The sequence below is a fragment of the Epinephelus lanceolatus genome, chromosome 9 (genome assembly GCF_041903045.1).
Source record: "Epinephelus lanceolatus isolate andai-2023 chromosome 9, ASM4190304v1, whole genome shotgun sequence".
Classification (NCBI taxonomy): Eukaryota; Metazoa; Chordata; class Actinopteri; order Perciformes; family Serranidae; genus Epinephelus; species Epinephelus lanceolatus.
The window spans coordinates 10,659,315-10,687,144 of NC_135742.1; the positions used below are offsets into that span (position 1 = coordinate 10,659,315).

At 40.8% G+C, this 27,830-nt stretch overlaps 2 protein-coding genes across 3 annotated transcripts in view; one reads left to right on the forward strand and one right to left on the reverse strand.

Moving 5' to 3' along the window:
• Positions 1-84: 84 nt before the first annotated feature.
• On the reverse strand, positions 85-12,423 carry fbxo21 (F-box protein 21). 2 transcript variants are annotated; one of them, XM_033618459.2, is made up of 12 exons: positions 12,160-12,423; positions 11,422-11,557; positions 9,478-9,572; positions 9,170-9,291; positions 6,949-7,095; positions 6,560-6,696; positions 6,334-6,470; positions 4,356-4,535; positions 4,035-4,167; positions 3,691-3,881; positions 3,421-3,578; positions 85-1,222 (listed from the first exon to the last, which is right to left on the reverse strand). In XM_033618459.2, exons 1-12 carry the CDS (start codon positions 12,381-12,383, stop codon positions 981-983), a joined length of 1,902 nt encoding a protein of 633 aa, XP_033474350.1. In that variant the 5' UTR covers positions 12,384-12,423; the 3' UTR covers positions 85-980. The 2 variants fall into 2 exon arrangements, with proteins under 2 accessions (XP_033474350.1, XP_033474349.1); XM_033618458.2 differs by having other exon boundaries at positions 9,478-9,587.
• A 1,673-nt stretch (positions 12,424-14,096) lies between these two features.
• Positions 14,097-27,830, forward strand: part of nf2a (NF2, moesin-ezrin-radixin like (MERLIN) tumor suppressor a) — a 42,575-nt gene continuing 28,841 nt past the window's right edge. Inside the window, exons 1-4 of the mRNA XM_033620357.2 lie at positions 14,097-14,837; positions 17,278-17,403; positions 17,525-17,647; positions 21,160-21,243. Of these exons, the coding sequence (XP_033476248.1) occupies positions 14,724-14,837; positions 17,278-17,403; positions 17,525-17,647; positions 21,160-21,243 (447 nt within the window). The 5' untranslated portion in view covers positions 14,097-14,723. The remainder of the gene's footprint in view (positions 14,838-17,277; positions 17,404-17,524; positions 17,648-21,159; positions 21,244-27,830) is intronic.

Consider the following 27,830-nt stretch of genomic DNA (forward strand, 5'->3'; position numbering starts at 1 on the left):
GTTGATTAGGTCTCACCAATGACCTGGCAATGAGATTCAACTGTACCTTTAGTAGAAAGAAGTAAAATGAATACAGAGAGAAACTAGAAAAAAACTTGAAACGCTTTATTTTTGTTGTAGTTTCCTCAAAGCTCACAGTCATTTGTGTTTCAAGTCAGTGGTGTCCTTATTGGTTCCTCTTTTGTTTTTCCATTAACAGCTCGGCGACACTGATGAGCCACGACATCCTACATGTTTCACTTGTAAATATACACAGAAAAAAAAAACAAGATAATCTAGAAATGTGAAAGTTAAACTTTCTGAAGTGCATGAAACTCGATTAAAAGATGGGGAGTTAAAAGTACAAGTCAATTTACAAAGTTTTTTCTTTATAGTCTTCTGTGTGGCACTGTAACTGGAGGGGTTGGACTAAATGCTGGGGGGCTTGTTTGACTGGTGCTGGGTGCAGAGAGGTGTGGGTGAAGGAGCATTCCTTGGTTCTAGGTAAAGGATGATTTACAGTATCTGGATACCCATCCTGAACTGACTCATCCACTTAGCTGTGTACTTTAAGCCTACATTCTTTTTTCTCCAAGGTGTCGACTTAAGCACTACTTTGAGTTTTCATACTTTTTCCAAACTAAACTTTGTGACTGGATTTCCTGCATCCTGGATAACACTCCATAGTTTGAGCTTTGTTTTCACAACAAATGCATTACAATATTTAGATATGTGTTTCGTAAATGTTTCCATACATTTTGGTCACGCTGTCAACTTTCCAGACATGGAAAAGTTAAAATAAATCTTTACAGACCTGCACATGAAGCTGACTGTGATACAAAACCACATTTGTAAATCACTTTTGTGTGTTCCTCTCCATTACACGTATCCTGGTCTTGAGTATGTGAAACAAAGCAACAGCTAAGTGGACTGTGAGTTGAGAACAGGTGACCAGTAATTAGTTAGCCCTGGTCAGCAGGGTGTTGGACACAGCTACTTCGCTACATGGGCATGGCTTGGTGGTTGCTTTGGTCTGTGGCAGGAGCTTGTTCCTGGTTCCCAGAGCCAGGTGTCAGTCTGTGGTAAAGCTCCTGCACTGTGCCCAAAGTTTCAACCATGTCCTCTGGGTATCGTGTCTGCAGTTCTTCGTTGGCAACGTAGTGGGTGTCGGCGAACTCTGAGAAGTAACGTCCTACCTCCGGGTGGCCGATCTCCAGGGGGGCTGAGTGGGGCTCCAGGTTCTCTGAGGAACAACAATGGAATAGTGTGACAATATATATACAAAAAGGTTAACATTACAGTTTCCGCCATTATTAACATAAGCCCCATTTCCACCAAACACTTTCGGTATGGTACCTTTGGAACCAAAAGTAACCCTTCAGACATGGTACCTGGACCCTAGTGTTTCCACCACAAACACTACTCCTAAATGAAGGCGGGATTGTTGTCACTCACTGCTCCGTCCAGCACTCACTGTATTTCCTCATTACTGGTCACAAAGATGGAAGTCTGCACCTCGTTTATCGTCCACAGTGGTGTATCAAACTGAACCGTACCATACTGCATGGTGGAAACGGGGCTACGGTATACATACAAGCCCAAGTCAAACAGACAACTCACATATCGAAATACTGAGTTTATCAAGAACATGTCAGGTGTAATTAATTTCGGCATCACAACTTCATGTTTTCTCACTTCCTGCTCTCATCTTCTGCCCGAGGAGCAGACGAGAGCACAGGGACTGATCGATACAAATCTCCCTCTGGCTTTGTAGAGAACAGAGTGTGTAGGTGAAAGTCGAGGTGGTGGAGAGGACAAAGATAACACGTACAAACAATGAAAGCTGTGTAGCAGCAGCAGCTTCAGCAGACTGAGCGGCAGAGTGAGCAGGTAAGCACAAGGGAGTGTATGAGTCAGCCTGTTAGGGAGGAGCTTTCTTAAGTGGGGAAAATGTGTAAGTCACCAAAAAAGGGTGATGCAGCACCACTAATGCATCGGCCTTAGACCAGTCTGCAGGCTTTGTTTCCTATATGTCAGTCTTGCTGAATAATGCATCAACAGTGACTACAACAAAGACATCATGAACTTCACATCACACTACTAATATAACGCTGTGGAGTTACGTTAGCTTTAAGAGCAAAATGCTGCAAAAAGAATTTTCAGTCACTAGCCTTCCAGTTGTCAGCAATATGTGAAGTGAGTTTCCCCAAATTTTATGTTAGAAATGTGCAGAATAGGTCCCCAGCATTTAGACACTGCCACATGCTAACTTGAATATGTTGGGAAATTTTGCATAATTAGCACTGATTAGCATTATCACCTATATAGACTACATTTCAGCAAGTATTGGACTGGTTTTGGGGGTTACTGAGGATGCTGAATCCATTTCTGACAATTTCAAAATTCACCAAACAGCCTCGAGTTGGGGGTAATTTCCAAGATAGAAAGGTCGACTTGGGCTCACATTGAAGCTTAGCAACGTGGGAAGTTTTCTATGTACAAGTAAAGCAGTGAAACATAAAGTGATGAAAAATAATCATTTCTGATGAGAATTTGTCAAACTAACTGCCATTTTTTTGTTTTGTTGGGGGGATGTTGTGTGTGATATTTTGATATAAAGTGGCAGCAAGCCCCAGAATCTTGTTTTGCTATTTTATTTCCCCTTTGCATCAGGATACTCCTTGCCAAATTTCATGCTTGTATGATTATTAATGCCACCGTAGTGCCCTAATATTTGCATTTACATCATTTCGCCAGAAATATGTCCCAAAAATAGGAGTTTTGGGCCCCCTGAGACCAAACGGCTCCAAGTTGGGGGTGTTCACAATCAACTTGTGATGGCCCAAGGTAAAGGCCAACAGGACATAATGAAAAAAAGGTAGCGGACCTGGCCCCTGGCCCCTGGCTCTAACAGTCTATCTCTATAGTGTATGAGAACTTTAGGTTTTGCATTGTTTTTCCTGCTGACTTCCTCTCGTCTTATCAGCCAGCAGTTTCCTTTTAATGTGTTTTTAGTAGATAAGATATCAGTATGCTACATGTTCCAGTTTAATTCCACTTCTGCAATTCGAAATGTTCTCCCCCCAAAACACAGCACTGCTATGTGCATAAAGTTATGCTTGCTAGGTTTAGAGTGGTTCTGATTTTTGGCCTCATACATGAATTCTTGCAACGCCTTGTTGCAAGAGTAAAAGACATAATCGTGAACTTTGTGACTTTGGCAAACCCTGATTTATTTTTCTATATCTGGCCACTTGATTTATTAGTAGCTGGTGCCAGGACAGTTTAATGATTCATTCCTTCCCACGGGCATTTATCAGAAACATATACATATTTATGATGTATAAACTTTTTAAATTTCATAAGTCATCACACAACCAGCAAACAATCTTTAACATTAAGGATATTTTTCATCACTGTGCCGGTGTAAATGAGCCATACCCTGTGCGGCGTAGCGGCATGTTCCGTCCTGCACGAGGACGTTGTAGAAAGGCTGGTTGGCCCCGTTGGACAGCTGGTGGACCCTCATGGTGGTGATCCACTCCTGACTCATGGTGCACTTTGGGTCCCAGCCGTAGATCACACAGTTATATCCTGACCTGGTGGAGGAGATGTGACAGGACACACACTTGAGTATTCTTCTTGATAAGACTGCAAACAGATTTGTTAACAGAGAAGAGGACCGCTGCGCTACATGTTAGTGTGACCCACCTCTTGTGTTTCATGATGAGGCCGACTGAATACTGGACCTCCAGGTGTTCTGGGGCGCTGCGCTTCTTCACCTCAGGTGTAACTGGATGTTTCTTGTGCTGGATGTGCTCCAGCGTGTGTTGCACCAGGTAACCCACTGCCCCGTGCTGGGAGGGGTCCAATGCCTGAATGTGCTGCAGGATGTCTAGCACCTGGGACAGAAGACAAACATCAGTGGACAGTGTGGTTAGGTGAAGTACAAAGGGATTAGTAATGAGTGCTTTGTGCTGAGTGACGGTTCATATTTTACTGAACTGAGAGCAATTAGAGCATGAGAAAAAAAGCATTAAGTTGTGTGTGCTGACCTTTTCTGGCCATATGCCCAGGTGGAAGTAGAGACGTGCCTGCAGCAGCAGGTACTGCACATTATCTGGGTTGATAGTAAGGTAGAGGTCCAGAGAGTCTCTCAGCAGCTGGTAGGATTTTTCATTGCCTTCCCTGAAAGGAACCACACAGTGCAGGTAAAGTTATACAACAGAACATTACATTTATTTATTCCTTTAATTCTAAGAGTTCTTTATTCAATTTTTAGACAACATTCCTCGACCACTCATCAGCCATCCACCAACTCAACTCTCCAGCAGAAGATACTCAGCAGTGACAGTCAGGTGTCCAGTTTCTCTTACCCTCTTTTACCGATGTTCAGCAGGTTTCCCACCATCCTGAGCAGCACCTCGGTGGTGCTGATGGCACTGTAGTAATCTGCCGTCACCTGGTGGCCAATGAGGTACTCACACTCCTTGGCTGTCAGCTGTTTGCCTTTACCGAAGGCATCAATGTAGACAAAGTCATAGATGTCCTCACTCCTGCAGGGACAAAGTTAAATAAATCTATTTAACTGTCAATCATCACAATTTCGTCTTCAGTAAGGGATAATGCCCATTGAGGAGTCCATTACCAGGAATTAATGGACGATGGGGAGGCCTGTGCGTCGGACAGTTGCTTCGGTGGAGTCCATTAATTCCCAAATGAAGACACCTTGAAGGGCATTAGCCAACTTACTGTGGTCACTTGCCAATGAAAAAAAAACTTCAGACCATTTATCCTTATTTTCAAAAGTTTTGCATTCAAAATCTTAAGTTTTTCACAAACCATAACTCAGTTTGGGGTTTGACTAATGCCTGGAACAATCATAACCATCCCATCAAGTTCTTATGCAACTGAAATGTTATTTACTACACCTTAGATTCGACTTAGCATTGTGAGATATTTCTAGTCCACTCAGCTCATAGAGTCCTTGGGCTCAGCTACGAGCTAGAAAGCTAACGTTATGCTAGCAAGATTCAAAGTCAATAACATTGCGTACGGTTCACAAACAGTAAATATAATTAGACAGTATGTTTAAAAAAAAGACTAGCCATGGCCTCAGCATTGTCCCCAAATCAATATCAAGATTTTCACCAACAGATGACAGTGATACTACGAAGCCAGCTAATTTATTTCAAACTGTTGAAAGATGTTTCTCTGGATGTTCTTAGCAGGTGTCCATTTTTTGGAACTAAAGAACACGCTGCAGCCAATCACGATTGAGTATTCAACCAGATCATAACCTTAACCCTCTAATAACCAATATACCATCAATGTATGTGTGAAGAACTACCAATATAACAGACTGGAGCAAGTTCCTGAAAGTGTGGCAAGGCTACACGATAGGGGCGGGAATCACCAGAGGCTCAATGATACGTTATTACTGCGATTTTAAACGTGTTGAAATATGCAGAGTATTGCAAAAAAGTATATTGCGATTTATTACCTTTTTTCAACTTTAATTTATGTCTCCAAAGGAAAACTTTGTCAACATCTATTTTATCTAATGAGAAAACGTTTACAGTCTCGCTTCAGTAATTTTTTTTCGCAGCAAAATAGTGAAACGAAAAAACAGCTGATTGTATTATTCAAGTAGGTTACCTAAAGTTTAATTTGTATTTATATTATTAATAATTCATATAATAGAAAAATCGATACTTTGCACTGTGTGATGATAGGATTTTGTCACACACAAATATTGCAATACTGTGCTGTATCGATTTTTCCCCCACCCCAACTACACTTATACTTATAACTAAGGTCATAAGTAAAACAAATGCCAAATATTGAACATTCAACTTGTGCACGGCAATACAAACTAAAATACAAATATTCTCCATCTACGTTTCACCAAAAGACACCAAAAATACCTCATAATTTGTCAGATGTTACCGTCTAAACCAGCCAAAATCTACTACAAGATAAAATGAATTATGCTGGTAACATATTCTGGGTTCCTTTCATACACAAATCATATAAAGAGAATATGAGCTAGGGATTGATGTGGATGGAAATCAATGTGGTTGCATTTCCTACAGGTCACTTATAAGACACAATGTAATGTGTAATAAGTAAAGACAGCACTGAGTATCTCTACAGTTGTGCTGGAGACTGGTTTTGTTCATAGTGATATCTTATACAACAGTTTTAATGTCTTAAGTGCATCAGATTGATGTGATTAAAGGAAAACAGTCAAATGAATTAATTGATTATTAAAGCTCTGCTCTTCTCCTGCAATCATGAACTATGTGAATGACTGCATTTAGAGAATTCGAGAGATACCATTTCAAAACATACCCTCTTGGTTTTTGGCACCAGCGCAGCAGGAAGTGATTGGGAAAGTTGACAGGTTCCAGCTGAACACCCAGCTTCCGGGCTAATGTCATGTAGAGGACAGAGAGGCTTATGGGAATGCCTGTACGGCGTAGTAGCACCTGAAGGAAAACAAGACAGCCCAGTCAGTTGAATCAAACTGTAGTTGAAGCTTGTGACTTTAACAACACATTTTTTATATAAGATCTACCTGGTGGATGTAAGAGTTGAGAGGGTTGTAGTAGTCGAACTCGTTGCCTTTGTATGTGAGCTGCTCGTACAGGACAGAGTTCAGGGCGCACACCACCTGCCTCTGGAGCTCAAAGTCCTCTACGACAAAGCAGTCGCCTACGACACACACAAGAAATGAAACTTCATATGAACTTTGGCTGAAAGTAAAAAAAAAATATGGATCTCGTGCAGCTGACATGTTTGCCCAAAGATACTGGTATTGATTTTTTCAAAGTGTACTGGGAACAGATTCCCATGCCTTCAGGCTTTAAGAGTCTAGTGCTGATGCATTTTGGGAAAACAAAACAATAACAAAAACTTTAAAAAGGCAACTTTTCATTCTGAGCATTGCTGGTGTTGAAAGCCCACCTTGGGCCATACGCAGGCTGGGGTGAGAGGGATTCTTGATTCTCAGCATCTTCTTGACTTTTTCCGTTATCTCATCCAGCTGGGCAGATACGCTGTTCAATGTCACATCAGCCAGTGGGTTACAATACTGATCCACCAGTACAGCACCTGGAGAGGCAGACAAGACCAAGAGAGGTAAGCCATGATGTAAAGCTGCTTGTATTAACTTCAAATATAAAATCCAATCCAAATGTATTTATAAAGTACAATAAAAAACAACAACTGTTGACCAAAATGCTGTCCCATCTCAAAAATATAGCAAAAACAATAAATACAACACACTTTAAAAGACAAATGGACGACAATATAGAAAGGCAACGCTCATAGGGAGTGAGTGAGATGTGTTTTACAACAGGATTTTAAAACAGGAAGTGTAGGGGCCAGCCCAACATGTAGAGGAAACTTGTTACATATTTGGGGGGCTACAGCTGAAGGGATGCAACCTCCCCTGTGTTTCAACCTTGCTCTTGAAACAAGGATACACTGGTCAGCTGACCTGAGTGACCTTGTAGCGACACATGGTCATAAACGTTTGAGAGAAAGGTTGCGTAAGCCCATTTAAAGGTCCAGTGTGAAGGATTTAGGGGGATATAGTAGGAGAAATATAATATAATAAGTACTTGTGTTACCTTAGAATGAGCAGTTTATATCTACACAGGGAGCGGGTCCTCATTTGAGGAGATCGCAATGTTGCACCGCCATGTTTTTACAGTACCCCAGAGAGGACAAACCAAACACTGACTCTAGATACAGCCAATCACATTTTTGTGTCAGCCACCATGGTTCAAAGCCAATTTGCGACAAGCAGCATCGGAAAAACACTGATTTGTGAGGTGAAACTGCTTTTTTCAGTGTTTTTACTCGTCTAACTCAGCAGGTCCATTTGTTTTGGGGAGGAGGAGACCTTCGCAGATAATTTGGCTCCTGGTGTGCACAATCTGTGCGTTCCAATCCCCATACTATATAGTACGCCAGAAAAGAATTAAGTATGTCCCAATACATAGTATGTCAAAAACAGTATGCCAAAAATACCAGGATGTTTTACTACATCAGTTCGGATTTAGCTGTATGCAAGCCAGCATGCTTTTCTGGCTATTCTGACCTACAATCCTCTGCACAGCGGACGATACGTCACATCGACTGAGCTGCAAACAGATGACAGCTGATTGACAGCTGTCAGACGTAGCAATGATGGATGACAGCACATTCAAGCAACTGACGACCAGCTGAACAGTAATAACAGGAATATTGATTGTTTAAGTGAACAAAATAATCATAAATATTACAAACAACAACAGGACATAACTATAAAAATAACAATGACAGAAAACTATGGATTTAATTTCACTGTCGCAAATATAATATATTAGAATCTACAATCTGTACAATCTGAGAGCAGAGCTCTCTGGGTTGATCTCCATCTCTGGCGAACTCAGTAAGTGGCTTTTTCTTTTATCTCCAAGGTAACAGATATTCAAGTAAGAGGGTCAAAGTTCAGGCTGTTATGTGCATACTGCATGCAACGGTATGTACTTTTTCAGAGCCGCTGCAGTACCTGCTAAAAGTAAAAAAAAATTAAAAAAAGTATGCTATTCGGAACACACCCAATGAACACTGAAGGACATTTCAGCTGGCTGCAATCTGCAATCCTCACCACTAGGTGCCACTAAATCCCCCTAAATCTTACACACTGAACCTTTAATGATTTGTAGGTAAACAATGAAATCTTAAAATCAATCCTAAAACACACGGGGAGCCAGTGAAGGGAGGCGGGTGTGGAGGAAATGTACTTTTGCTTGTGTGTTTCTGTTAAAAGGCAAGCTGCAGCTTTCTGGACCAACTGCAAGTGTGAGAGGGAGGCCTGGCTAACAGCAGCATACAGAGCATTACAGCAGTCTGGTCGGGTCGAAATCAAAGGATTTTTAATGCTTTTAAAATCACTACAAGATAAAAAGCACTTGACCTTTGATAACAGCCTCATTAGGAAAGCTAGATCTTTTAATCAAAGTTTATCTGCTTGATTTCAGATCACTTTCCATTATCACACCCAGTGATTAAAGCACAGAGGAAACACAAATTAAATGTCAAAATGCTGACGTGTGAAGCAGTTATGGTGCTAAACACAAAATAACCAAGACATACAGGTTCAGCTTGAGTTGTATGACATGTAGTCACGCCTCACCCTCTAAAGCCGACTGCTGCTCCACAGGCTGCTCCAAGAAGGTCTTCAAACTCCTCAGGATGTTCTGTTGTCGCAGGAAGTAAAGGATTTTCTTTGCATAGTACTTCAAGGTCAAGCTTTTCCTGATGATGGACGCAAAACGGAAGAGAGACACATTAACGGTCGGAGGGCGGGAGTGTGCAACACAACAAGAGCTTTCATAATCAAAGAGGATTAACAACATCAACACGCGAACCCATTAATGATTGCAAAATGCAGAGTGTGGCAAGTGTGGAGGTTTTACTGTGTGCGCACACTGCCGCTCTTACCTCTTGTCAGAGTTGAGGATGAAGAGGAGCTCGTCTTCACAGAAGTGCTCCGGCATCCCGAGTGACTCGATCTCTGCAAAGCTGTCTCCCAGCACCTGGCCAACGCAAGGCTGAGTTACAGATCTCTGGGTTAGTGTGGAACATAGAAAGCTCGGTTTGTCTTGCACCAACATGCGCCCACACACACACACACACACACAGACCACACACACAAAAGGCCAGCCAATTCACATAAACACATAATGATTTTTCAAAATGCATCTATAAAGGAAAATTTGCAGATTTTACAGATCCAACTGAATGCATTTTACATTTTGTTATATCTATTTAGAGGTCCAGTGTGTAGGATTTAGGGGGATATACTGGGAGAAATGGAATATTATATAATAAGTATGTTTTCTTTAGTGTATAATCACCTGAAAATAACAATCTTTGTGTTTTCCTTACCTTAGAATGAGCTGTTTATATCTGCAAAAGGAGCAGGTCCCTGTCTATGGTGATCGCCATGTTGCACTGACATGTTTCTACAGTAACCCAGAACGGACAAACCAAACACTGGCTTTAGATAAAGCCATTTACATTTGTTTCATTGACAAGAAAAAATGCATGTAAAGTTGCTTTATTCAGTGTTGTTATCAATTTAAATCACCACCTACATTTTTTTTGGAGAGGAAGAGACCTCTGCGGATTATCTGGCTCCTGAACGTCTGGACCAGAAATGAGATGAGCACACATTAAGGCCCCGTTTCCACCAAGCAGTAGAGTACAGTACGGTACAGTTAAGTACGCTTTCTTCTGTTTCCACTGTGACAAGTTGTGGCTGGTTTTGAGGCTCATGTAACCACTGTTCATACTGTGGAGAGTTTTATTAGTAAACTGTAACTATAAAATGAAAAGATGTTGTGCTGCCTCTCACAGCAGCTGGAGTCTGAGAAAAAATAACTTAATTCACACGGCCGACTGCCGGCAACTTTTAAGGTGGAGCGTTTACTTGTAATGATACTCCGAGTTGACGACATGAATCCATTGACACACCTTAAATTTCACTGTGACAACTTTGACCACTACTTTAGTTTTTATTGTCTCTCTTGGATGACATATACTTTTAGTAATGAGTGGATCTTCAAGCATTTATATATATTAATTTCAACTGGATAATGTAAACTGCATATATTCTATTCCTCACTTGGAGAAAATACTAAATCCGATTCATTTGACACTAAACCCCTGAGCTTGCCTGAGAAGGACTAAATGCACAAAGCTGCTATTTTTAAATATCCCATGGAGAGAGACTCTCACTGCAGCCTGTTTTATTTTGTTCTGAAAATGTCGGCCTGCAGCCTCGTTCTGTGGACGATAAACGAGGAGCAGACTGATAAAAGAGGAAATACAGTGAGTGCTGGACGGAGCAGTGAGTGACAACAACCCCGCCCACATTTAAGAGTACTGTTTACAATGGAGACGTTGAGTGGAGCTAGGGTCTAGGTACCATGTCTGAAGGGTTACTTTTGGTTCCAGAGGTACCATACCAAAACTGTTTGGTGGAAACGGGCTTAAGTTATCAGAGAAAAAAGGTGAGTACACATTAGCAGGTCTTGGGACTAGCGGCCCAACTCTGTCATGCCAAACAGCGTCGGAGAAACACTGATTTGTAACATGAAACTGCTTTATTCAGTGTTTTTACCAGTTTTAATCACCTGCTTTGTTTGTTATGGAAAGAGAGAGAGACCTCTGTGGATAATTACGCGCCTGATTAAAATCTCCTGAACAATGAACACTGAAGGAATTTTAACTGGGAGAAGTTTCAGCTGGTTGCAATTGCCAATCCTCACCACAAGATGCCACTAAATCCCCCTTAATCTTACACACTGGACCTTTAAAGCATAATCTAATGTAACATAGTAATAATGATGATGTATGCTTGATTACAAATGGATTACTTACAACTTCAGTGAAGAACCTCTTTGAGATTGATTCCACGGTCCTTCGTATTTGTATCCCAACTCTGTGGCGTGTTTTGTATTCTCTGAGCCAGTCACAGCACTCGTTCTGACGGTAATACCTCTGCAGCCTGGGCCATCTGTTGATGAAGGCAGTAAAACTGTTATTTCAGTGACACTTTGGGGCATGCTCAGAATTAATTTATCAGTGTCTTGCCTCAAGCAGTGAATGACACGTCTATGAAATCATTTATCACCCTGCTGCAGTGTTTTTTTCTCTCTCTTTGCACACAGAAAAGCAAACAGCAGAGCAACAGCCAAGTGAGTCCGGAGGAGGGCTCAGCTTTTGGCATGAGCTGCACTGTCCTGCAGTTCACAGGCAGCATGTAACATTCAAGGTCACACAAACTCATTTTTAGCTGATCTGGATGAAAATGAGAATTGGCTGCAACTTATGGAAGATTTTCAGGTTGAGATTTACACGCTTCACAGCCGCCTGCAGAGTATAAGCTTGAGACTGGCCTGACGTGATGATGAATTTGGTGCATCAGCAGAATGTCAACGGCTGACGGGTGCCTGTGAGCTCGCAGTTAACGGAGCCACATTGAAGTAGACGTTGAGCGATTTATGGCTCCTAACGACACATATAATAATGACACGGGAGACTCGTTTCGGCAGATAATGGTGAAAAGCCACCACAAGCCGCAACTCCGACGAAATACCACATAAAAGCCCACAGCACCTGAGTTTGTACTGGTGTCCCCAGACCTTCCCTCTTCCGTGGCAAACGTCGTGTAGTCGCTTGCAGCAGCAGGAGACGTTACAAATGTCGACATGTTTGAGGACGGGGAAGCACAGGATGTGTTCGAGCAACTCGGTCGGCAGGTCGGTCAGTTTTTCAGTCTGAGGCTCGGAAATAATCCCATTTAGACTTTGTTGCCCCTCTCCGGCTACAGACGTCGCCATCTTTACTGTTTACCCCGATTACCTCATTGCTCAAGCCCCGCCCATTTATGGCGCAGGGGGCATGGCTAGGGGCGGGGCGAAGGAGGTGTAGCGCAGTGTGATTGGTTGGTCGGTCAGGAGGAAAAGGGAAGCTGTGATGCCTTCAGGCTCCTCGGACATTACACAGGAATACAGGCATGTATTCAACCAGAGTCTTTATTATAACAGGGAATACATACAAGTGTTAAACCACAACAACTGCTGTTTTTAGCTTGGAAAAGAAAGGCTTTGGTGGATACACAACACCAGCGACTGTACAACCAATGAGAATTTGGCCGGACAAGAGCATATCAGCTAACCAATCGACCAACCGACTAGTAGTTTACAGCAATAGAGAAATGTACAGTAAAATCTTCAGCAGCCAAAAACTCATAATGTCCTATGTCAGTGACAATTCTGTATGTCTTTTACACACAAGACACTGAAGTGAATTAGTGGTTTAACAAAGAACAGAAAACTTGTAACATAATGTGTTGCAAATAAAAAAAGAATTAGGTTTGCAACTGACTGTTATTGTCATTACAATTATTTGTCAGTTACTTTTGTGATAATCATTTGGCCTCAAGTGGTCAGAAATGTCCAGAATTTCTTAAATGCCCAAGTTGACATAATCAATTTCCTCCTTTTGTCTGACCAATACTCCAAAACACAAGAATACTCAGATTGTTATCACATAAGACAAACAAAAGCTGCAAAGTCTCACAACTGACGAGCAAGAACAAGGGAATTAAACAATTAATAACTTATCAAAATAGATGCAGTTTACAATAGATGCACTGTGCATATTTCTAGTGTTTACTCTAATTCCATTGTTGTCTTATTCTATTGATGTGTATATTGTAATTATATTCTCACACTCCCATATTTTAGTTTTGATATTTCACTCTTTTTATGTCTAGTGTTAAACATTGTAGCATAATCCACATTTCATTTCTATTTTATGTATTTTATTGCTTTATATTTACATAACTTTACCTCATACTCTTAATATTATTCTTATAATTCTTTATTCATTACACTGGAGCAACTGTAATGAGTCATAATTGCCCCCCAGGGATCAATAAAGTATTTCTGACTCTGATTCTGGTTTATGTTGATTTACTAATCAATTCACTGACTAATCATTTCAGCTCTAAAATTATTATTTTCACCTAGAACATGGTTTGCTCTGACTTGTTTTTTTTTTTTTTTTTTTTTAATAATGATTAATATAATATAATATAATATTGGTCTAGGGTTGGGGTCAGAAAGAGAAAGAGGAGGAGAGCAAATGTAAGCAAATAATTTGTTACTACATACAGTATATTGTATAATAATAATAATAATAATAATAATCTTTATCTCTATTTATAAAACACAATTCATGCATAAAATGTAACAAAACATTTGTGATAAAGAAACAAGTTTAGTACCCCAGACACTACCCCAAATAAAATGGGGCAAGATCATTTAGTGATTTAAAAACCAATAAAATAATTTGAAAATTAATTCTGTGACAGCTTTATGGTATAACACAGTGATATAATAATGCCGTAAAGCCTCTCAATATTTAAATGTTATACAAAAATTGCACACTCTCTGACCTAAAGGAGCTCCTTTGAGTTGTTATGATATTGTCATTAATGTGTGCTACATTGTTATTACAACATTCTAGGCGGCCCTTGAACGCAGCATCGCATCTTGGATGAGCTCGCGAACAAATGGTTAGCAGCAGGTAGCTAGCGCTTCGTTACCAGCACAATTTACATACAGCAACCGAAGTGTTTTGAACTATCCAGAGGGGATTTATTGGATAAATATTTTCTCGTACGCGTAGATGAAAACGTTAACGAAATTTACGGTATATAGTTGTACAACTTTAGCGCAAGATAAGTGCTTATATTGGACATTTAACGTTAATGTTAGTTAGCTAACAGTTTCTGTTAAACCTAGCTAACGTTAGCAACAAGTCTGGGACAGCAGCTACACTGTTTACCAGCCCGTGCTTAATGTAAACTTTTTGTTTTGTCACCAACGTGACACAACAGTATCGCAAATAATGTGTATGCGACATTTATAAATTAAAAAATGTCACTGGAAGCTGTATGTAAACTTTAATGCAACTTGAACGAGCTTTCGTAAAGCTGGACAGTCACATGCACATCTGTGCTTATCTCCTGATAACTAAGCAAATGAATGCTAACTGGCTCATCTGCTGCCTACGCTACAGAGTATGATAAACACAATGCCCTGACAGTGCGCTCCGGTTGTAGGAATTAACGACTTTCAGTAAGTGAATAGTGAGTTCATCAGCTGTTCGCCATGGCAAGTGCCTTAGCAGCGAAAATGGGATTTAACTCATTGATGAGAAAACAAGCCAGAAACTTCAACGTCAGGATCTGCACGATGGAGTCAGATATGGAGTTCAGCTGCGAGGTGTGTATATGTGTGTGTGTGTGTGTGTGTGTGTGTGTGTGAGAGAGAGAGAGCATAATATCATTTAACTTTGCATCAAAGGTTTTCCTGAGCACATCAAATGCATCTAAATTCTCTCACTGAGGTCACTAGTTATCACGCACTGCAATGCAACTTTAACCATATCCTATGCTTAACCATAATCTGCAATGACAACTGAAGTAGCATGTAGTTACAGAGATGATCCAGGCGACAACAGTGATAATGGTCGCTCATTAATATATATCAGTTTCACTTCTAGACACTAGATGGCAGCAGGTGACTGTGAACAAACGCGAGCAGCACTGTGGGTCTCTTCTACTGGAGACCATATATCTTATAATTTATCTCCGTCTTATGCAGCAATGAAATCATGAACATTTTAGTCAGTGGCACAGCTCAGTGCAGGGTAAGACTTGCTGCAATGCTGGATGAATCATCCTGCAGTGTGAAGTAAAACACACACTCACACTCACACGCACACACAGATTTATGCTGGTTTCAATATGTATTTTTGTCCTCCATGCAGTGTTTTTGGTTTAGCACACGACTTGGTTGATACCAAAACTAAAAGGCATCACAGTGACTTGCAGACACCATCTCTGTATTTAAAGGGGAGGAACCCCACCAAAGTTTGCAGCTGGTAATTACACAGAGCAGCGTAATGTTAGTCGCAGGTTTCTATTTTCTGTCCTGGGATGATAATTGTATCAATTATGGGTTTTGTAAATAGCATTTAACATGTATTGGTCATATAGGCAAAATGTTAATTCAGCAGTGTGTATAGATTTTTCGATTGGCCCCTGTTGCCATTTCCCACTGCAGCTTTCCTCATTTCTGGCATTTTTTAACTCAGTTTTTTTCACGTTAACCTAGAATGTACTTGACAGTAGCTTGCGCTGTGAGTTAGCTCAGAGGCTTGAAATGAAAGCTATCTAAATTGGTTATGTGCGCCTGATATGCCTGTCTCCTAGCTCTCAGCTGGATCAGGAGAATATGTATGGCTCCTTGCTTTGAACCAGAGATCCAGGTTATGATGGGAATGCCAGGATGTCTCGATTCAGGAGGCACAGCGTCGTATGAAGGGCTGTCAGTGTTTAACCTTATAAAATATTAAGTGGCTCTGTTCTCTTGCGAAATCATACACATCAGGGGCAGCCAGGAAATGATGTGAATTTTACTGTCAATATTTAGCTCTGACAGACGGAGTTCTCATTGTGCTTTTAGTTTAGTGTTTTTATGCCTTGGCGCTGAAGGCATTATGTTTTTGGATTGTCCAACCATCCATCCCATTCTTGTGAACACGATATCTATAGAATGCCTAATCAAATTTGGCACAGACGTCCACTTGAACTCAACAATGAACTGATTAGATTTTGGTGTTCAAGGGTCAAGGTCACTATGACCTTGTCTGTCGGAATATCTCAAGAAGGCTGTAAGGGAATATCCTCATATATTGCACAAATGTCGTGGACTTGTAATTCACCTTCTCCGTTAACTAAATTCCTTTTCCGTCAGTCCTGTCATCCTGGGCTGTATGTATCAGTCTTTATTGAGAGCCTCCTGTGTTTTTCATTTATCTGCTGGTTTCACAGCCTCACATTGACAGACAGAGCAGATGCCAATGCCATTTAGACGTTTCTAAGGTCACAGGAGTGACACAACGGGACTTGACCCTTTTTTTGCAATCAACAAATCCTCCAGAAAGCCACAACTAAATTTAGCTTTCTCTGGACGTGTTCTTGCAGGCGAATTTCCTCTGTTGCCGTCAGAGCGTCGTTACGTTTTACCTACTTGTATTCAAAATCTTTTATTCCCTCTGCTATTCGTCTTTGAAATTCTCTGTAAAAAAAAAAAAAAAAAAAAAATTATAGCTTTTATCTCTTTTATGTCAATCTGTGTATTAACTTTTAGATTCCTTTATTCCACAGAACACCGTGGCATATTTTTTATTTCTGTTTTTTATTTGATTACTCATTTATTTATGTGTCTACATGTTACTGTATGTCATATTATAGTATGTGTGTAAGGCAAGCTGTTCACTTAAATTGCCCCTGGTGGGATTAGTAAAGTTATCTGAATCTGAATTGTGGTCGAAAGTCAAGCTCACTGTGACCTCACAAACATGTTTTTTGCCCTAACTTAATAATTCATGCGCAAATCATGACAAAATTTTACACCAATGTGTAACAGGATAAAATGATGAAGTGATGACATTTTATATCCAAAAAGTCAATGGACAGCCATGGATTAAACTGTAATTGCAACTTGAATTGTTTGCTGAGGCATAAAACCACAGGGTGGTAATTCTAGTTTTTGTCTGTTGCAGGGTAAACAAATTAAGCAAATTCTGGTAATTCAGCATGTTTTGTTTTTCTTTTCTGATAAAACTGTAGAAGACTTAAACATTCATGTGTTCCAGTTCAAGTGGAAAGGAAAGGACCTTTTTGACTTGGTGTGCCGGACTCTGGGACTGAGGGAGACGTGGTTTTTTGGGCTCCGGTACAACGTCAAGGACACAATTGCTTGGCTGAAAATGGAAAAGAGGGTAAGTGATTCTGTAACAGCCGTGACCCATGTAAACACTGTTGATAAAGACGTAGCGAGCGTGGAAATGGGATGCAGCGTTTCACCGTGCAAATGCTGATTTCTTTGGTTTATCATCGTAGGTTCTGGATCAGGAGATACCGAAGGAGGAACCAATCACCTTTCACTTCCTGGCCAAGTTTTACCCTGAAAATGCAGAGGAGGAGCTGGTGCAAGATATAACACAGCATCTCTTCTTCCTTCAGGTGACTATAAATCATATAAATCTTCTGTTTTGTTGTTGTGCTGACATTGAGAGTGGTGTTTTCTTCATGTCAAAGTAAATCAGATTGAAAATTATTTGATTTTTAGCTACAGTATAGCTTCTTCCTCTGGCTTTAGGTATACTCTTTATATACTTACCTTATCGTCATCCTGTCTGTTTCCTTAATGTCTAACTTACCATAAAGGCCTTATGTACACTCACTGACTGACACATTGTCTCCTTCCACTGCTGCTCTCCAAGTTAAAATTTGCTGCAGGCTTACAGGTAAACCTGAAATCCAACATGCCTCTCTGAAGAATCTGTGAATAACTGCCTAGTGCTTGGCTAGTGGGCAGACACTTTTTTTTTTCTTCCAAAACCTCTCTTTCCTTGATCGTAATCTCCCGAGTGGTGCTGTGTTCAAGACTTTAAAAGAAAAAATAGTTCTCAGAAGTGGGTGTCATCCTTTTGAGGAGCCAGATGAAATAAGTGTGTGATAAAAATAGGTGTGCGCGAGCAGGATAATTGATCTTTAACTCTTAAAAGCCTTCAAAATGCTCTGTGAATTTAGGAATATCCATTTCACCCTCGCACACCCAGGCTGACGTGCCAAATCTGCGGCTTCTGATCCAGTGCCAACAGGGGGCACGCGTCCACAGAGTTTCTGACAAGTTGTTGAGCTGAGCTCTCTGTAATACACTTTTTTTTCTTCCATTGTCCCGGTCTGATTGTGTGCAGCCATGTGGAATCAATGCACAACATATTACCGCTGCCCTTTCTCTTCACTTAATACTCTCCAGGGAATTCCTGCAGAGCCTGCCGCACCATTCTCCTCGCAAGAGATGAGATTTGTAACTGTGCTCCCATCGTCCAGTGCTACCAGCCACATTTATCAATTACCAATTAGGCTTTAAGGGCTCAGTTATTGGCCAAGTTAATGACATATTCTCCATGGGATGCTCATCCCCCATAGCATTCATAGCCCATTGTGATGGTTTAGTTATATAGTTTGAGACAGCAGTGTGCTTGTGTACATTTGGATAGAGACACTTAAGTCACATAAAAAGTCTCTCTGTGTCCTTAATCCGTTTAGAGGTAGTTGAAGCAATTTATTTATTTCAGAGGGAAACCTTGCTAAAAAAAAACAAAAAACCTACAGCCGACAAATGACTCAACAGTTAAAGTGGTACACAGCTACAAGCGGAGAAGAATACAAATGCGCAGTGCCTTGCACCGCCTGTCTCCTTATTACTTTGCTCTCATTAATTCCCATAATGTCAGGAGCAGGCCTCTGTTCAGATAGTGTCACAGGCATGACAGCTGGATTAGTGCTTATCAGAAATGATCACCGACCCGGATACAAACACACGCACACACCCCTCACACACTTTAGACCACCTACACAAACTGACACATGCACATCTCCCTCACCTCGGCCCGCAATCTCGGCAGCAACACGCTCTCATTTGTAAACCAGATTGCAGCCGCAGCCTCTTAGTGCTCACCACGATTAGGGGCTGTCACCTCTGGCTCCACACCTTTGTTAGTTCAAAACAAGCAGGAGACAGCCTGCCTGGCTCTGCAAATAATAAGGTTTAAAGCATTAAAATGCCCACTTATATAAGTGCGGCTTGCTCCGTCCAACCTTACAATCCGGCTTTGCGCTCTATATGTAGTTTTGTAAGTTTGTGATTCTATTAGTTTGACAGATGACGGAGCTCGGGCAGTGACACCTGGCGAGATGTAGCACTTTAATCTGGAGGGAGCTTGTTAAAGTGGATTGCCACCCATTTTAAGAATTCATGTTATTACCGGGGATCCATGACAGTTAAATCAACACATGAACCGCTTTTTCTATAAGCTATAAACTGCAGATGTGAACCTTGAATTTGTCACTCATACTGACAGCAGTATATTCACACACGTAGAGTCAGCTCTCTAGCTCAGGGGCACAGAGGGAAACATGAATTATAAAACTGGGCGGCGCTCTCTAATTATAATTTGGAGCTTTTCAAGGCCTCACACATTTCAGTCATGTCATTATATTCTGCCGAGTAGCAAGCAATATTCCTGGAGCAGCGTAATGATCATATGAAATAATGTTGGCTTAGGTATAGCTCTTGTTCTGGTGTCTAATAGGTCCCCATGTGGCAATGATGCTTAAGTCTTACAATATTTATTTTAGAGTTTGTCCTGTTTCCAGTCGAAAATGAGCAAGTGCCAGTGTACTGCAGCAGTGTAGTCGGAAGTTTATTTACCCTCTTTGCAGCATATAATAACCTGATTTTGTGGCCACTAAAAAGTGGCGCCTGAGCAGTGTTTTAGCTGCATGTGGTTCCTTTATTTATTTATTTGAGTGGAATTAAGGGAATAAAGTTCTGGCTGTCAGAAGCACAGTTGTCAGAAAGTTGTGTTTCACCCTTCACTGACACTCCTCTCTCTGAAGTATCAAGTCTTTTTTTTTTTTTTTTTTTTTTTGAGTCAAGTTAGATCGCCTGTCAATCTGATTCAGGTCCCTCATCTCACAAGAACCATTTTGTTCCTCTCATGGAAATCAATATAAAGGAGATGTAACACTCAGACTGAGGACGAAGAACAGATGCCCTGATTTTTATTATAGATGATAGTTTCCTCTCAAAACGCAGCTTTACTGGATATTTTGTCTTCAGTGCTGTCAGAAAATTTAACAGTGAGAAGCCTCTCCGCTTATTAAACAGACAACTATTGTACACTAGAAGACTTTTAAATAATGAAAGGTAAAAGGTGTCATATGTTGACAGTATTCTTGGCACTTTGGCATCAATATAATCTTTAAAGCTAAACTGTATTTGTTTCAAACTTTCTTCAAACGCTATTTTAGCAGGAGGTGACAGTGGAAATAATAGGTGAGCGTTTCAAAAATTAGGACTTCTTACCAAAAGAAATGCTAGTTGGTGGATCTGATACACTCTAAATTCACTCCACAGCTCCACCAGCTTCCTTTCCACAGTACAAGAGAACAGAGACTCATTCACAGTCTTGCACCTCAGTCTACCAAGTTTGCTGCTTCGTGTTTGGTGCAGAGAGCGCAGCTATTGTCAGCGTTTGTTGACAGTGTTCATGTCATTGAACTCCAGTATTTGCATCAGCCAAGACTAAAAACTTAACATAATATCAAACATGATTTTGTGGAAACATCAACATGAGAAAAAGACTGACTTGAAACAGCTCAGACTGAGTTTTATGACGCCCTCACACCAAACGATCGACGTCTTTGGAGCGCACCAGCTGAGGTAAAACCCTTTCGATTATATTCTGACATTGGAAATTTGTCTGCGACGGCGCAATTACCTAAAAAGTAATTCGGTGAAAGGGCGGCATAAACGGCACAGAACATACTGCATTAGCAAGTTCTGAATATATTTTTGTGTGAGAGAGGTTAGGTGGAAGGAAGAGGGCTTTGATATTCAGGTGGAAACATTGACAGCAAAATTAGCAGTGCCTCAAAGCTGATTATATTTGGTAACTCCGCAGGTGAAGAAGAAGATCCTTGAGGAGGAGATTCACTGTCCACCTGAGGCCTCTGTGCTGCTGGCCTCCTACGCTGTTCACGCCAAGGTCAGTGCTGTTTTTGGAACAGGAGTTTTTATTCCTCAGTTATATTCAAGTAAAATCAGCACATTCATCCACCCATCCAGTCATCTGTGTGTTCTTTAAAAGGTTTATTTATCTTTACTTAAAATTTGCAACTTGTCCTCGAGCATATTTTTTTAATTATTGGTCTGATGAGTTGCTAACAGATGTGAATAATTTACTGGAACATGTTCTATAACTGTGCTAAAGAATGCAATGGTTTTAAAGAAAAGCAGTGTAGAACCAGCAATTTTCAGGGTGGTTTTTAGGCCCATCCCAGCCCAGAGGAGCCATTAAAAAACTTTATTCTGCATCTCAGCGTCCATTATCGTATGAGCTGAGTGTTTAAACCAATTGAGTGTATGTGTACACCTGGAGCTGTCTGCACCAGGTGTACCCTCCTTACATCTTTGGTAGTGATTTCTTTGTGGCTGTAGACTATTGATTTAAAAAAACTCTGTAATAATCTGTGGTGCCTCACGTGGATTCATTTCATGGCCAAGGCTTTAATGCATTTCATTTGTTTGTTAATCATGTTCATAGCTAAAGAGCAGCTCTTCCTCGCGTGGAACAGTGCAGAGAGACAGCATGTTTTATCACCAGTGGGTTTGACGATTTTAATCTTTTCATATCTGCTCCCCCTTCCCCCAGTAAACTACATAAGTCATCCAGAATTGATCCAGAACTCTGCAGTCTGAGTCCTGATAATGACCAGAGGGGTGCACATTACACCTGAAGTTCCTTCACTGGCTAGTTTTGGTATTGATTTTTAAAATAGTAGGCGTGCTACAGGGCCCTGCATGAAATGCCTTTAATGTAAAAACCAGCACCTTGGCTGCTCTGAAAGTAGCCTCTTAAGGAGGGTTTTAGTAGTTTGTAGGGTGGCTCATCCTGACACTGGGTGAGGAACTAAGATATCTGGAAGAAGCTTGGAGGAGGATCACTGTTTCTTTACTTTGAAAGGGACCATTTGAGGTGTTGCAGGCATCTGATGAAATGACCACACAGGTGAATGCTCTTAAAAATGGTTAGATTTGTGGCCTGGAGATGTGTGTGATGACATGAGCAAAGCAGAGGCAGGAAATTATAAACAGGGATCAATGCAGATATAGATTTTATGTCATATCGCCCAGCCCAGCTCAAAGAAGACCTTTTTAGACCGGTTTACTCCAAGAGTGTGTTTGTAATGTTTTTTGTGCTCTAATTGTGTTATTGTGTCACTTTTTTACTACAGGTTTTATCTTTTAGCTCGTGTGTTAATATTGTTTCACTATTTCTGTTTTCATTATTCAGCTTGGCCTTAATAGAATTAGCATCTGTGTATTAATTACTCACCCTGTGTTACCTTGAATCTGTGAAGAAAACTTTGTTTTCCTCACAGTGAACGAAGAATCCAAAAGCAGAGAAAATGTTTGATGAATTGGAGCAAAGTTTGGCAGCATGTAACAACAGCAAATCTTTATAGAAACACCAGTTTACAAACTCTCCAAGTCTAATTTTTCCAGTCATATGCTCAGTACTTCCCAAACACACTAAAACCTCACTGTTTAAAACATATCTGCATAAAGAGACTCACGCACAGACGTGTAGTGCGCCTGGGCAAGCTTGTCCAGGGGTGATACTCGTATGCGCAAGTGTTTAAATAGTAAAATTTTAGCGAAAATGCATGTGTTTGGAAAGTATTGTGTGTATAATGGCATAAATGAGACTTGGCTTGTACTGCGTGATTTGATATTGTTTTGCTGATGTTGAACGCAGCCCCCATTTGCTTCAATTCATCACAAATTTTCTCCATTTGTGGATTCTTTGTTCACTGTGGAGGCAGAAGTTCTTTCTGAATTCAAGATAACAAGGGGTGAGTAAGTGACAAATGATCATTCTGAGGGTGACGTACTAGTTTAAAGGGATACGTCATCATTTTCAACTAGCTTTGTATCAAACCCCCGCGGTGAAACTCTCTGACATGGATGACGCAAAACATGTCATTCAGTGGAGTTTTGCTGGCTCTCTCAGGCTGTTCTTCGAACGACAGTCTGTACTTCTGCATTTTAATATTGCCCGCCACCCATGCTTGCCATGTGACACAAAGAGTATAGAAACAGATCAAGAGTCAGACCCATCCCCCTCTGCCTCTCTCTGAAAGCGTACTTTATAAACACTATAACCTGCATTAACCTGCATGAAAATGAGCTGCATAAAAATCTTCATTGATTTATTGGTTTTGAGGATCAAACAACAAGTTACCTGAGGTGTATGGAAATCACGCCTCAGGAAAAAGCTCCCTTAATAAACCTCCAGCGATCTCAGTCGTTTTGGTTGAAGGATCCCATCTCTCTGAAATCCCCAGGAAAAAGATAGGGATAGTGAGGTGCAGCAGCAGCTTTCTGACAGGCGGACAGGGTCTAGTGAGACTGGAGCTCTACCTCAAAGGTTTGGCTAAGAGCCCTCAGAGGTTCACTTTCCCAGTGCCAATTTAACAGGCCTATGTTTAAAGAGACTGTGTGGGGGAGAAAAAAAATCAGCAAATGAGCTTGAGACTTGTGCTCTCTGCTGTCAGCGCCCTCGATCTGGAAACAGCAAAAAATATGGAGCGCCAATCTGTTTTCATTTAATCAGCCGTCCACTTTGATTAGAGCCAGTGAGAGTAAATTGCCGTTGTAAAGGGGAGACAGGTACTTGTTTAGCAGAGCAGCTGCTGAGAGTTTTCTGGCCGACTTTCCCCTTTCTGTTTCTCTCATCATGAGTTGTTTTTGTGCAGCACCACTGTGTCGCCCGTGAAGTTATCATCAGTATATCACGCAGTGGGATCTACTTTGTTACCTGTGCTCATCTTTAATCATGATTCTGCCAGCCTCAAGATGGCAATAATGAGAGAGTAAAGGCATATTCCAAGATGGTATAAATGCTTGAAAGAAGATATATTTCTTAAAATAATATGAATCATAGCACAGTTCAGGTACACACAGTCACACACAGAATCCATGTGTGTAATCAGTTTCCAGTCGGAGCCAAAAGTGGCGTATAATTCATAACAAACGCAGTAGGAAGTCATAAAGGCTATCACAACCTATGAGTTACAGAAAGTGCATGAGTAGAGGGGATAATAGAAGTTAGGAATAGGGGAGGAATCTGTGCGTGCACAAATGCTCTGACTGACTTCTTTACAATTATATTGCCTTGAACAGAGATACATGCACAATGCACATACAGCAGGATTCCTAGATCTCAGTCCACCAGAGAAATATTGTTTCATCACTCATTTGAAAAAATATGTAGTGATTTTGTAAGATGATAAAGGGACAGTTACTCCAAAATCTAAAATACATGTTCCTCTCATCTGTAGTGCTGTTTATCAATCTCGATTGCTTTGGGGTGAGTGGCCGAGCGTTGGAGATATAAGCCGTAGACGTGTCTGCCGTCTCTGCAGTATAATGAAACTAATGAAACTCAATGGCATTTGGCCTGTGGTCTTCAAAAACAACCTCAACAGCAATATCTAATCCAAGAAATCCTGGTTACTCAAGATAATTAGCAGACCTTGCTGTGAGCAGTTTCATGTAGGTACTACTTTCTTTCTAACGAACTACCCCCAGCAACTGTATCACTGCACAGAAGGAAGCCAACTAGGGCAACAGACCCTCACTGACAGCCCAACACTGACCGACTGTTGGTTTGGTATGTCAGGGGCTTTAAAGTCATTGTCCTGCGGGAAAATGGATGTTGTCACAAGCAATGCTGGATGAATGCAACTTTTTAAATGTTTACAAAAGTCAAGATTCTTAATAGGTAAGAAAACCCTTTTGATAATGCATAAAATGTTTTAAATCATCCGATTTAAGAGCCACACTAACTCAACTACTTGTTTGAGTACAGTTCAGCCTTGGTGGCTCTGCAGAGGTTTCATTGCCTCCTGCTTTGTATTCTGAGTGGGTGCAGCGCTTCAAGGAGGTGTTGACAGGGAATTTCAAGAAACAGCCGCTCTGGAAAAATGCAGGAGTCACTCTGGCATAGAGGTTGAGTAGAGAGGGAGGTTGGTTCCCTCAGCCACAGTGCCGTCGAGGGCGCAGAGATGCGTCTCCAGCCGAGTGTGGAGGGACATGACAAGCTAATAGGAATAAATGACACTGGTGTGAACCTGTGTGTTTACAGGTGGCTTCAACAAGACTTGTACATAAATTAAATTTTTGAAAACTGAATGAGGCAGCTTCCAGGCTGCCGCATGTTTACTTTGCTGCTGTATCCCAATCTGTTTTGCTTTTGTCTTCATCTCATGGCATGTGACGCAGATATGATATGTGAAATATATCTCCAGTCTGTGTAAACAACAAAGACCACACAATATGTTATTTAATGCTCATGGAATTTGTCAGCTTTGCCTTGAGATTATGGAAATCCTGCTTCATTCATCTGACTCAACTGACATAATATTGATGCCCACCACTGCTTGGGTGAGCCAGCATTAGCATGAGGGACAAAGAGACATGGAGATGTAAAGAAAGTGATATCGCCAGTTTGAACTCCCAGCTGGAAATAGGCTACATGTCAATTCAGTCACAGTTTGTCGGCATGAAGTGTAACTGAGAAGAGAAATAATTTTAAAATGCAGGAGATATTTTTTGTTGTTTTGTTATCTGTTGCTACTCACCTTCACTTCAGATTTATACCACAGGAGCATCTATTAGCAGAAATGGTATGTAATATTAATAACTATGTTTTCATTAGCGTATAATCACCTGAAAATAAGAGCTATTGTGTTTTTGTAACCTTAAAATGAGCTGTTTATATACTGAGGGGGTCCTCTCCCATGGATTCTGCCATGTTTTTCTACAGTAGCCCAGAGTGGACAAACCACTGGCTCTAGATAAGACCATTGGCATTTTCACAACCCACACCGTAGTTCTCCCTCATGCTTAGCACAGGCTTGCAGTATCACTGCTAGACGCCACTAAATTCTACGCATTAGACTTTTAAACAAGGTATGCCTATGCTTTGAGCTAAATGCTAAGTATGCATGCTAACATGCTTACCATTATAATGCCAACATGCTACTTGTAAGCAGATATAATGTTTACCATGTTCACCAGTCCTAGTTTGTGAACATGTTTTTGGATACCAGCACTAAATATATAGCACCGCAAAGGCTGCCATAACTTTTCCAAGTATTTCGGCATAAATCAAAAGTATTGGACAACTCGAAATGTTGACCTGATGGTGTCACTAGATGAAAATTAAGGGATCACCAAATTTATTTCAGTTAATCCTGAGGGAGACATGAAGGTTTGTACCAGATTTCATGGCAATCCAGTCAGTATTTGTTGAGTTATGTCCCTCAAAACTATTGTGGTGCTGCCAACATTGCTAAAAATATCAGATATGAACAGCATTTTCAAACAGACCCTGAGACTCTATAAAGTTAACATAGCCTTAGTGTTGATTAATAGCCATCAGTAGAAGTAGCCTAACCAGTGTAGATTGTAGATGTAGAATGTAGATTCACATGTGCAGTACCGATCTGACACTCTTGAGAAAATGGTGGTGGCAAAGACAAAGATTATTATCTGAAACACAAGTGAGCATTTCAGTTAGCTTGGAAACAGAAATTTAGTTGGGTGGCCTCAGGTAATCTCCAATTATGTAGTACCCATGGCTTCATAGGAGAAATCTGTATTTGTCACCATGGCACTGTAAATTGATTTTCTTTAAAGTGACTGGACTGTGTCAGAAATACATTTCCTACATTTAGAAAGTGGCTCTATTGACAAGAAGATTTCCATTAGTCAGTGGTCACTGTTGTGCCGCCGGTGATAATTGTTAAGTGCATTGGCGCATAGCTGTCCTTTGAGAATTGATTGTTGCAGTTAGTTTGGGGTTGTTTAAAATAGGCTATTTGGAAGAGAGATGTGTAAACATTAAGCATCTGAGAGCCCTGTCACTGTCAAAATGCCACCCCGTCTCTTACCGAGCTGAAGCCTGGTTGGTGCCATCATACCTCCATAAGTCTATATATCATCAATTATGTAGCAGTTACAAACAAACAGGTGAGGAACTGCGAGAGCAGAAGCTGCGGGGATGGGAAACTTAAGGCAAGGGATCTAATTAAATGCCCCTTGGCTTCTCCACTCTGTTTGCCACTGCACTGCTGTTTCAGGATTTCTAGTCTGTGTGTTGAGCTTATTAAATTCAGGTCTGTAAAGTACTGTTTTCACACTGAAGTGCAGAAAAATAAAGCCCAATTAAACCTCATAATAAAAGCAACATTATATACACAGCATCATAGCTTTGGGTTAGTTAATTAGAACCACAAAAGCTTCTTATTTGTTGTGTGCAAATTACCAAAAGTCCACCATTGAAAAAGAACAATCAATGCACTCTAAATTGCGTTTGTAATCTCGTGTCATTATTTAAGAGCTTAATGGTGTTTTTTCTTCCACACACAAGCTCATGGACGTCAAAATGAGTGGTTTTGATTTCAGTCCCTTACCTTTTTTTTTCCTGAGACAATTTCTTTGTTGTGTATATTTTTCCACTCCTTCAGGTAACTGGCCAACTGAAGGTGACACAGCAATGACATT

Bases quoted from the DNA above. Each gene is read 5' to 3' on its own strand.
- fbxo21 (XM_033618458.2), bottom strand. From the start codon at position 12,383: ATGGCGACGTCTGTAGCCGGAGAGGGGCAACAAAGTCTAAATGGGATT. The intron at 7,096-9,169 runs GTGAGGCGTGAC...CTGCCTCTCCAG, and splicing joins GCAGCAGTCGGCTTTAGAGG to GTGCTGTACTGGTGGATCAG. The intron at 4,168-4,355 runs GTAAGAGAAACT...GGTTCCTTTCAG, and splicing joins CTGAACATCGGTAAAAGAGG to GGAAGGCAATGAAAAATCCT.